This window comes from Pan paniscus, chromosome 1 (genome assembly GCF_029289425.2).
Source record: "Pan paniscus chromosome 1, NHGRI_mPanPan1-v2.0_pri, whole genome shotgun sequence".
Lineage (NCBI taxonomy): Eukaryota > Metazoa > Chordata > Mammalia > Primates > Hominidae > Pan > Pan paniscus.
This window is the reverse complement of record NC_073249.2, coordinates 45,541,278-45,553,523: the sequence shown is the minus strand read 5'-3', so window position 1 is coordinate 45,553,523 and position 12,246 is coordinate 45,541,278. Positions and strand designations below refer to the sequence as shown.

The following is a 12,246-nucleotide window of genomic DNA, read 5'->3' as shown; positions in this document are numbered from 1 at the left end:
ATATTGTGTCACAGCTTTTTCCTTCCTCTCAGGCTCTGACATGACACACACAGCTTCTCCACAAGGACACCTTTCTCACCATGTTTCAACTCTAGTACTCTGTGCTAAGCCTCCCTGCTTGCTTTACCATAGGGACCTCTTTCTCACCCTGCTTGGACCCCAACATCCTACTTTTGACCCCCAACGCGATCCCTATAATGGATACTGTTTTCACACCCTTGGGCTGTGATACTTTGTGCTGAGCGGCCCTCACATGTGAGATGCTGTCCTGACCCTGCGCACATACTCCAACTCTGTACCAGGTTCCCTTGGGAATACCCTGCCTTCCTCACCCCACTTGGTCTTTGATGCCATTCTAGACTGACCCTACATGAGTATATATTCTTCATCCTACATTGTGATCTCTTCTGCACAGAGACATTGCTAACCCTGCTCAGGCTCAACACTTGTCAGGGTACCCTTTCATGCACATGTCCTCTTAACCCTCCAACCCTCCGTGGGTTCCAACACCCTATGCCAGTTCCACATGGTCATGTGGATACCTTCCTATTCTCAGTCAGACTCCAATACCCTGCTCTGGGCCACCATGTCCTTCCCTTCTCCCATCTGAATGCCTGTCTCCCTCAACCCCATCTAATGACTTTGGACTGAATTGTTAGAGTGAGACTAAATATGCAGTTCATGTGCCTGGGGTCAGCTACTCCAGTCTGGTTTCGTATTTCTTGTCTCTTAACTACATTCTAAGCTACCTATCTTGCAAATAGCAGCAGATATCAAATAAATTGATAAAGGAGTACTCTGCAACTTTTATATTTTATGTTATAACATGAAAAGTCATGTTGTAACATTTTTAGTGGAGTGTATATTGGCACAGCTCCTATGGAGGGTATGGCAGTGTCTCCAGGAGCATCTCTTCATTTAGAGATTCTCTAGGATGTATTCAGAGTTGAGATTTATTGCAGCAATAGAGTAAAGACACTGTCAGATCATAAGAGAAAAAGACACTGGAGGAATCTGGAAGAATCCGTGTGCCTGTTTTTTTATGCCCACTCCCTTTAGGGGTGACACAGAGCACACTCTTTTCCTAGTCATGAAAATGCAGCAATGCATGTGTGGTGTTCCTGCCCAGGGAAATCCATTAGAGACTCAGCATCCAGGATTTTCATTGGTGCTAGCCATATAGGCACTCTTTACCAAACATGTACCCAAATTCCAGACTCCCAGAAGGAAGGCAGATGTTCAGCATTAACCATATTGTTTGTACAAACAGTCTAGGCATACTCAGCCTTCTCCCTTCCCCACTTACCAATTAACTTGGAGCGTCTAAAAGCCAAGGTCCCAGATGCTAGCCAAGAGCAAGCCTTGCAAGCAGGCATTTCTAAGGACAGTAGTCTAAGAGCTGCTATGTTAACTCTTTTCTGCACTGAGGCTTATTGGCTGTATTGCTTGAAAGAACTAAATGCTTATACTTTTTACACATAGGTATTTACCTGCAAAATAAGATGTGTGCAGAATTGCTTATTGTAGCAATTTGTAATAGTAAAATACTGGAAATAACCTAACTATCCTTCATTTAAAATAAGGTTTTACTACATTCATACTGTAGAGTGCCAGGTAGCTGTTAACAAAAAATTTTAAAGGGGAAACTAATTTATTGATACGGAAATAATCAGGATATATTGTCAAGTGAAAAACCTAAGGTGAAGAGCAAGGTGGGTTAAAAAAGGAGAGGGAAGCCGGGCGCCGTGGCTCATGCCTGTAATCTCAGCACTTTGGGAGGCTGAGGCGGCTGGATCACCTGAGGTCAGGAGTTTGAGACCAGCTGGCCAACACAGTGAAACCCCATCTCTACTCAAATTACAAAAATTAGCCGGGCGTGGTGACGCAGCCATGTAGTCCCAGCTACTCAGGAGGTTGAGGCAGGAGAATCGCTTGAACCTGGGAGGTGGAGATTGCAGTGAGCCGAGATTACACCACTGTACTCCAGCCTGGGCTACACAGTAAGACTCCCATCTCAAAATTAAAAAAAAAAAAAAAGAGGGAAAATAATTTATATTTGTTTTTCACTTGCATATGAATTTTAAAAATCTCTGGAAGTATAAAGGTGAAACTTAACAACAGTGGCTATGGGAAGGTGTCAGGGATGAGAAAGAGTCTTTTTATCATGTACCCCTTCTGTGTGCAATTCATTTTCATTATTCATTGGTTCCATATTTGCGAATTTGCCTACTTGCTAAAATTTATAACCCCCAAATCAGTACTTGGCCATTCGTAGGCATGTTCAGAGCAGCAAAAAATTTGAGTCATCTGATATGTGTCACATTGGTTCACAAATTGAGTCACATTTCCAGGTGAGGTGGAACAGAGCTCTGCCTCCTTCTGATACTGTAAACAAGTGTCCTTTTCATGATCTATTTGGTTGCACGGCTTTTGGTTGGTGGTGGTGCTGCTTAAAATGGCTCCTAGGCCTATTGCTGAAGTGCTTTATAGTGTTGCTGAGTAGAAGAAAGCTGTGATGTGTCTTATAGAGAAAATAGATGGTTAGGCCGGACACGGTGGTTCACGCCTGTAATCCCAGCACTTTGGGAGGCCGAGGCAGGCAGATCATCTCAGGAGTTTGAGACCAGCCTGGACAACATGGTGAAACCCTGTCTCTACTAAAAATACAAAAAAATTAGCCGGGCATGGTGGCACGTGCATATAATCCCAGCTACTCGGGAGGCTGAGGCAGGAGAATTGCTTGAACCCGGGAGGTGGAGGTTTCAGTGAGCCAAGATTGTGCCACTGCACTCCAACCTGGGCAACAGAGCGAGACTCCGTCTCAAAAAAAAAAAAAGAAAAGAAAATAGATGTTAGATAAGCTTTGTTCAAGTGTGAGTTACAGTGCTATTTGTCTTGCGTTTCATATTAATGAATGAAGAATATTAAATGCACCCAAAACAAAGTTATGTATTGATTAGTTGATGAAAATGTGACCAGAGGCTCACAGGAACCCAACTCTATTTCCCTTAGGAATAATGGTTTAGTATTTACCAGTGTTCAAAGTGACTTTATAGAACATAACTACTGCAAATAATGAGAATCAACTGTTTTATCTTTGGATCATGTGCTGTATTACTGTTAAAAATGTGAAGGAGAAATATTACTGTGGAGGATTTTTTTTTTTTTTTTTTGAGGTGGAGTCTCACTCTGTCACCCAGGCTGGAGTGCAGTGGCTCCATCTTGGCTCACTGAAACCTCCACCTCCCGGGTTCAAGTGATTCTCCTGTCTCAGCCTCCTGCATAGCTGGGACTACAGGCACCCTCCACCATGCCCAGCTAATTTTTGTATTTTTTAGTAGAGACGGGGTTTCACCATATTGGTCAGGCTCCTGACCTCAGGTGATCAACCCACCTTGGCCTCCCAAAGTGTTGAGATTACAGGCGTGAGCCACCACGCCTGGCATGTGGAGGATATTACTAAGGAAAAATGTACAGAATTACATGGAATACCTTTCTTTTTAGTATGCATATAGTCACTTGTGATTTTTTTTTTTTACAAGTAAAAACTCATACCAAAATAAGTGATTCTCTGGGTAATAGCATAATTGGCATTTATTTCCATTTTCCAAGTTGTCTTCGTTGCACATATATTACTTTTCAATTAGAAACAAAATCTAGCAAATGTATTAAACAGATCAAATAAATGTCATGTGACTTCTGTGTATAGAAGATACTGTTACAGAAGTCATTCAGTAATTTGAAAATTGCTTCCAGGAAAGATGTAAAATTTAAGCAAAGGTAGGCTTAGGAACAAGGAAGATTGGCATTAGGTTCTGCCTTGAGAAAGGAAGAATTGAGTAATTGTTATTCCTGTCTAAAAAACAGTGGTAGCTATTACATCTACCTTTCGGGTGTGACAGAGGACTAGTAAATTCTTCCTAGTTCTTTGAAAGTAACGGTATTTGCTGTACTTTTATTTTTACTTTATTTTTACTGCTCCTTGTGGAGCAGGGCTACTCTATAGGTAGTGTGCCCACAGTAGCCTATACTTTTAAAAAATATTATACTTTTAGAAAATATCAATAATATTAAAATTAATAAATATTGATTAATAATAATTATTTTTAAAAATTATACTTTAAAAATATTAATAGGTAATTATGCATATGACATAAACTTAGAACATAGTTTTAAAAAACTGATTTTGCCAAATCACCTTTCAGAGATGTGGAGCAAATTTACATTTCCATTATGTGTTTGAGACTGCCTGATTCTTCCACGTCCCTGAAAACAGTGTATAATTGAATTTTATCACTCTATCAATATAGTAGATTTTGACCTTTGCCCTTTTTGATACATTTAAGCATCTTTTTGTAATGGTTATTGTTTCTCTGTCTCTCTTCTCCATATTCTTAAATTTCAATGCTGGTGTTTTTTCCTGGAATTTTAAACTGTAGGCTGTTTATGATGATTAGAGATTCGACATAATGCAGTTCATCGGAGGTTAGTTTTTGGGAGTACTTCTCATATCTTTTTTCCCCCTTTTTTGAACTATTAAAATGTATCTAGAAAAGTGCAAAATCGTAATCTTACAACTTGAAGAATTTTCATAGAGTGATTATACTTATTTGATCAGCACCTAGTTCAAGAAATAGAGTATTAGCAGTAATCTATCTTCCCATTCATCCCCTTGTTACTAACCACATCCCCAAAGCTGATCAGCATCCCAACTACTCTACCATGGAGAAGCTTTGACTGTTTTCATCTTTTCATAAACAGAATCGTATAGTATGCACTCTTGTGTCTGGCTTCTTTCATTTCACATCTGTGGCATTGAGTATAGCAATGGTTTATTCCTTCTCATTACTAGATGATATTCTGTTGTACGAATACTTTACAGTTTCTTTATCCATTCTAGTATTGATGTACACATGGGTTTGCAAAATTATAGAGCTATTGAAAATAATATTGCTGTGAACATTGCTTATACACAGCTGTTGGAGAACTAATGTATATATTTTTCTAGGACATACATCCTATGATTCAGCAGTTTATTCTATTCTAGATGCACAGGTATTCTTTTTTTTTTTTTTCCTCCCAATTTTCCTTTATAAAAGTAAGGTGACTGGCCGGGTGCGGTGGCTCACACCTGTAATCCCAGCACTTTGGGAGGCTGAGGCGGGCGGATCACGACGTCAGGAGATCGAGACCATCCTGGCTAACATGGTAAAACCCCTTATCTACTAAAAATACAAAAAAAATTAGCCGGGTGTGGTGGCAGGCACCTGTAGTCCCAGCTACTCTGGAGGCTGAGGCAGGAGAATGGCGTGAACCCGGGAGGCGGAGCTTGCAGTGAGCGGAGATCGTGCCACTGCACTCCAGCCTGGGTGACAGAGCAAGACTCTGTCTCAAAAAAAAAAAAAAAAGTAAGGTGACTTGGGAAGGATACCTAACATCCTTAGTGTGTTGTTATAGGTGCCTTACTTTGAGAATTCATGAATGGGAAGAATTTTCTCAAACCCTTGAACTCTCAGCTTCAAGTAATAACTGCAGTTTATTGAGTTTGACCTATGTGCTTAGTGCTTTATATACATTATTTTATGTACTCTTCATAAGGAACCATTTATTCCCGTTTTATAGCTAAGGAAAGTGAGGCTTAGAGGCATGAATTATCCAAGGCCACCTGGCCAATAAGTAACATAATAGAGATTCAGACCGTTATCTTTGATTTCATAAACTTAAACTACTGTATCATCCTGCTTCTCTAAATTAAGTGTAGACATTTTAGGGGTTCCAGGATGAGGGTAAAAAGGGAAAGAATAACATAAACTACTCTCCTGCTCCATTCAGCTCTCCATCATGCCTAAGTTATGTTATTTTCAGCAATCTCTCTTCCTTCTAAAAATCATCTCATCTCACATGCCTCGGATTTTTGAACCCTGTATGAACTGTCTAGAAAACAAACTACCACATGAATATACGTATCACTGTTTTATTTGAAAGCAATGTGTTTTTCCCTCTTACAGAAAAAACGCAGTGAAATTCCTTGTTATTGGGAAAATCAGCCAACAGGATGTCAAAAATTAAACTGCGCTTTCCATCACAATAGAGGACGATATGTTGATGGCCTTTTCCTACCTCCGAGCAAAAGTGAGATCAGTTTTTAATTTTAAAAGAATATCAAATGAACACCTATTATGCACACTGTACAACAGTACTTTTCAGACATTGACTCCTTTCCGTCTTGTGAAACAGCAGAATTATTTCCACTTTACAGATAAGTGAACTGAATCTTATTAAGGTTAAATGATTTATCCTTGGCCTTAGAACCATTATATATCTTGGCATGCCATTTAAGTTATTATACTTACTTCATTTCTCATATTCTTATCAGACCCATAAACGTTTTCAAAATAAATTTGATTTTCTAGGTCAAAGGTTGGCAAAACTGGTCCTCTGCCTGTTTTGTAAAATAAGTTTTATTGGAATATAGCCTTGCCCATTCATTTACATATTTTCTATTACCAGTTTTGTGCTAGTGCTATAGAATTGAGTAGTTGAGACAGAAACCATATGGCCCACAAAGCCTAAATTATTAACTGGCTCTTTACAGAAAATATTTGCCAACCCTACTCTAGACTATAATCTAAAATAAAACTAAAAAGCTAGTAGTTATTCCCAAAGTTCATTTTAAAGTAATTTAAAAGTGGAATTGGCCATTTAAAAGCCACAGTTGCTACGTGATTAAAATTTGATGGCTACATCTTTTTACCTCAATTTAAGGGAAAAAAGTAGACTTATTCCTTTCTGGTTTGGTTCAAGTAAGTGTCATATGCTTGGTCTTAGAAGCTACTTCTTTGCTGAGCAAAAAGCCTAGAATTGCACTATTAAAATTAAAAGTCTAGAATGTGTGAACAGGTACTATGCTGCTTCTAGTCTTCTGTTTATTCTGTTTTGAGTGCCCACTTTGTGTTTATGTACAGTGGAGAGTTAGTGGAGAGTTAATTAGGTAAAAGCACATCTTTTCCCTCCCTGGGACTTTAGAACTTAAATGAGGAAATTTAGTATAAATGCTCATAAGACAAATACACTATAGTTTTCATAGGTGGTCAGGAATTTTTGGTAAGTTGGGGTTGTATCTTCTGTTTTTAATTTATGACTGATTTTGTGCGTTTAGCTGTGTTGCCCACTGTGCCTGAGTCACCAGAAGAGGAAGTGAAGGCTAGCCAACTTTCAGTTCAGCAGAACAAATTGTCTGTCCAGTCCAATCCTTCCCCTCAGCTGCGGAGCGTTATGAAAGTAGAAAGTTCCGAAAATGTTCCTAGCCCCACGCATCCACCAGTTGTAATTAATGCTGCAGATGATGATGAAGATGATGATGGTAAGTTCTGTCTGGCTCCTTCTTTAAGGCAAATAAATAGGGTCTCATAGTGAATTGGGCAGAATCAGGATTAAAGCTATAGGCGTATTTTTAATTGTGAATTTGCCTTAAATGTTGATATATAGATCAGTTTTCTGAGGAAGGTGATGAAACCAAAACACCTACCCTGCAACCAACTCCTGAAGTTCACAATGGATTACGAGTGACTTCTGTCCGGAAACCTGCAGTCAATATAAAGCAAGGTAAGAAGAGGCTAGATTGGTGCCTCTTTATAGCACTGTTGAAACTACCTTTGAAATTTAGTTCACAATCATTGACCTCCCTCTTCTTTTTCCCATGCTACACGCATACTTACCTATACTTAGTTTCTGTTGATCATTTATTCAAAAATAAATGCCTGCTATGTACAGATAAAATACAAAGATGAAAAGGCTCCCGTTCCTCATAAAATTTCTATTTGAATTTTCAGGTGAATGTTTGAATTTTGGAATAAAAACTCTTGAGGAAATTAAGTCAAAGAAAATGAAGGAAAAATCTAAGAAGCAAGGTGGTAAGTCATCACGTTTTGGCTTGGATAGTTGTATGTTGCTAGGGAAGAATACTAAGGACGCTTCTAGAAGCAACAGCCAAAATGAGCAAATAGATTTTCGTTTCCATGGCCTGTTTGAAGTAAAACACAGACTTATTTAAATTGTGGTTGCTTTTAATTCACTGCAGCTGTGTTTCAGTCCCTAACTTTTCAGAGCTGGGTACAATAAAGAATCTGAAAGAACCTGTATATCTTGAAAAATATAGCTCTGAAGAACATCATATAAGAACTATATTAATTCTGTAAGTTCTTATAGTGGTTAAAAAGAAATTATATTAAGAGAGGAAAGGCTGGGCATGGTGGCTCACGCCTGTAATCCCAGCACTTTGGGAGGCCGAGGAGGGCGAATCATGAGGTTGGGAGATCCAGACCATCCTGGCCAACATGGTGAAACCCCGTCTCTACTAAAACAAAAAATTAGCCAGGTGTGGTGGCATGCACCTGTAGTCCCAGCTACTCGGGAGGCTGAGGCATGAGAATCGCTTGAACCCAGGAGGCGGAGGTTGCAGGAGCTGAGATCGCACCATTGTATTCCAGCCTGGCGACAGATCAAGACTCTGTCTCAAAAAAGAAAAAAAAGGAAGAACGTCATTTTCTAGTAGAAGAGTTCTTCCTCAAGAGCTGCTAGGATTTTCTTCTGGAGCTTAAGTCAGCCTGATTGCTCTGTATTTCCAACCCCCAATTTTTTTTTTTTTTTTTTTTTTTTGAGACAGAGTTTTGCTTTTGTTGCCCAGGCTGGAGTGCAATGGCGCAATCTTTGCTCACCACAACCTCCACCTCCCAGTTCAAGCTATTCTGCTGCCTCAGCCTCCTGAGTAGCTGGGATTACAGGCACGCGCCACCACGCCTGGGTAATTTTGTATTTTTAGTAAAGGCAGGGTTTCTCCATGTTGGTTGGGCTGGTCTCGAACTCCCAACCTCAGGTAATCCACTGCGCCCAACCCCCAGCCTTAAAATTTATAGTGTGAAGTGTAGTATATATAGAGAGAAATGGTTCTAAAAACCTTCTTTTAAGGCTTGCTTTATAGCAACCTTGGAGTTGTGTTTTCAGATGATTAAATAGAATAGGTTGGATTGATACACCTGATGGCTAGTGTACCTCTGAGGTTAATTTTAGAATAATATTAGCCTTATTGGTAAATATTAGCCTTATTGGTAAATAAAAGTAGTTTGGGTGCCTAAGTCACTCAAAATAATTTTATATTTTGTTTTCACATCATGCCCAAGGCTCCCCTCACCACTACTCCATTTGACTGTAGGCAAACAGATACAGAACGGCTGATTGGCTTATAGTCATAATATCAGTCTGTATTGGACTTAACTGGTTACAAAAACAAATTTTTTGACTTGCGATAGCATTATTTTCCATAAATTATTTGCTGTTCTTTGACTTGCCTTATTCAGAGGGTTCTTCAGGAGTTTCCAGTCTTTTACTCCACCCTGAGCCCGTTCCAGGTCCTGAAAAAGAAAATGTCAGGACTGTGGTGAGGACAGTAACTCTCTCCACCAAACAAGGTAAGGTATAGATAGGTCTTAGAGTTGTCAAGCCTCTACTTTTATATAATTGGGAATGCAAAATCCTTGGGTATCTTTTACCTTTGATGAATTTTCAGGAATTTGTTAGTATGCTGATGAGATAATCTAAAGATGAAAAGTTGGTACATTCAACTCTAATATTTAAAAGGTTGAAATTCTTTGTCAAGCAGCCCTCACATATATTTTTCCATTTACTGTTTATATCCACTCAATACATTTATTGGCTTCCCATGTGACTAAAGAATAATAGGTATATATAATAAAGTTTTTTATTTATTTCTTTGAGACAGAGTTGCACTCCTGTTGCCTAGGCTGGAGTGCAATGGCACGATCTCAGCTCACCGCAGCCTCCGTCTTCTGGGTTCAAGCAATTTTCGTGTCTCGGCCTCCCAAGTAGTTGGGATTATAGGCATGTGCCACCAAGCCCGGCTGATTTTTTTGTATTTTTAGTAGAGACAGGGTTTCTCCATGTTGGTCTGGCTGGTCTCAAACTCCCGACCTCAGGTGATCCGCCCGCCTTGGCCTCCCGAAGTGCTGGGATTACAGGTGTGAGCCACCGTTCTTGGCCATTAATTTTTTTTTTTTTTTAGATGGAGTCTTGCTGTGTCGCCCAGGCTAAAGTGCAATGGTGCGATCTCCACTCACTGCAACCTCCGCCTCCCAGGTTCAAGTGATTCTCCTGCTTCAGCCTCCCCAGTAGCTGGGATTATAGGCACCCGCCACCACGCCTGGCTAATTTTTGTATTTTTGGTAGAAACGGGGTTTCACCATGTTGGCCACACTGGTCTTGAACTGCTGACCTCAAATCATCTGCCCGCCTCAGCCTCCCAAATTGCTGGGATTATAGGTGTTAGCCACCACACCCGGCCTGTAACGAAGTATTTTCACTTAATAATTTTAAGCCTAATAAGGAATTATAGATATAGATATATTTAAATGTTTGTGCAATTCAAACAACAAAGAATTAGAAGAAAGAGAGCTCACTTCTTCCTGAGGTGATCAGAGATAGTTATATTGGAGAGTTAACATTGGAGTAGAGTACAGTTTCATTCAACATATCAAAGTGCATAAGCAAAAGGATAGTTTCAGCTTTATAATCAATTGGTTAAGAATACAATCTGTCTTATACTCGACTGCTATTAATAATTAGTACTATTCTAGGCTGTGCGCAGTGGCTTACATGTATAATCCCAGCACTTTGGGAGGCCGAGGCGGGCGGATCGCTTGAGGCCAGGAGTTCAAGACCAGCCTGGCCAACATGGTGAAACCCTGTCTCTACTAAAAATACAAAAATTAGGCTGGGTGTGGTGGCTCACGCCTGTAATCCCGGCATTTTGGGAGGCCGAGGCGGGCAGATCACAAGGTCAGAAATTCGAGACCAGCCCGACCAACGCGGTGAAACCTTGTCTCTACTAAAAATACAAAATTTAGCTGGGCATGGTGGTGCATGCCTGTAATCCCAGCTACTCAGGCTGAGGCAGGAGAATCGCTTGAACCCGGGAGGTGGAGGTTGCAGTGAGCCGAGATCGGGCCACTGCACTCTAGCCTGGGCGACAGAGTGAGACTCTGTCTCAAAAAAAAAAAAAAAAAAAAAAAAAAAAACCAGGTGTGGTAGTGTGCGCAGTAGTCCCAGCTACTCAGGAGGCTGAGACAGGAGAATTGCTTGAACCCAGGAGGTGGAGGTTGCAATGAGCCAAGATGGCACCACTGCACTCCAGCCTGAGTGACAGAGCAAGAGTCTATTATTATTATCAAAATAATAATAATAATTAGTACTATGCTATTGCTTCTGTTTAGGCTGTATGTTTGGCTGTTTATTATTAATAGGTTTTGGGTTTTTTTTTTTTTTTTTTTTTTTTGATATAATGGCCTTCCTTAAGACTGAGACCTGATTTTCAAGAGACTTTCTGGGTGGGTTCACACTAATATCAGAACATACTTTGTACCCATTAGTAGTTACTGAATACAGAAAAATTGACTAAGGATAGAGAAATTCTGCTTTTGCCATTTCAGGAGAAGAACCCTTGGTTAGATTGAGTCTTACTGAGAGACTGGGGAAACGAAAATTTTCAGCAGGTAAGATAAGTTTTGTGTATATCTTTTCTTTTCTGCTTGTTTGTGCATTAACATGATAGCTTCTCCAAACTCTTTTTATACAGATCTTTGTTATTGGTGCCCCTGTATTGGCTGAAAGCACTTATAAATTCCTCATGTTTTCATGAGTGCATTATACCTTTTATTGAAGATACAGAGATTTAAAGTGTTATAATTGAACTAGATTATGACCATGACCAGCGTTTTAGAAGGAACTAGATTTTAAAAATGGTAAAGAACACCTCTATTTCTCTGAACAAATTTAAATGTGAGTTTTTAGAGGCGAGAAAATGATTGGTTAATATAATGTGTGTCTCTTAGAATACAGGAATCCCTAAGAAGAAAGAAGAAAGTATGTATATATAAAATTTGAGTCCTTGAGTCTATTGGTGCTTGCTTATTTATTTATTTATTTAGAGACAAGAGTCTTGTTTTGTTACCCAGGCTGGAGTGCAGTGGTGCAATCTCAGCTCACTGCAACCTCCACCTCCTGGACTCAAGTGATCCTCCTGCCCCAGCCTCTCAAGTAACTGGGACCATAGGCCTACACCACCATACCTGGCTAATTTTTGTATTTTTTATAATGATAGGGTTTCACCATGTTGCCCAGGCTGGTCTCCAACTCCTGGGCTCAAGTGATCTGTCGGCCTTGGCCTCCCAAAGT

The 12,246-nt window shown here is 39.8% G+C and overlaps 1 protein-coding gene across 17 annotated transcripts in view; it reads left to right on the top strand.

Moving 5' to 3' along the window:
* Window positions 1-12,246, top strand: part of ZC3H11A (zinc finger CCCH-type containing 11A) — a 59,270-nt gene that overhangs the window by 26,691 nt on the left and 20,333 nt on the right. For all 17 annotated transcript variants that reach the window (XM_063597823.1, XM_063597807.1, XM_063597829.1 and 14 more), the window contains 6 exons: window positions 6,009-6,132; window positions 7,160-7,363; window positions 7,489-7,605; window positions 7,833-7,913; window positions 9,357-9,467; window positions 11,502-11,564. In XM_063597823.1, coding sequence (XP_063453893.1) covers window positions 6,009-6,132; window positions 7,160-7,363; window positions 7,489-7,605; window positions 7,833-7,913; window positions 9,357-9,467; window positions 11,502-11,564 — 700 coding nt within the window. The remainder of the gene's footprint in view (window positions 1-6,008; window positions 6,133-7,159; window positions 7,364-7,488; window positions 7,606-7,832; window positions 7,914-9,356; window positions 9,468-11,501; window positions 11,565-12,246) is intronic.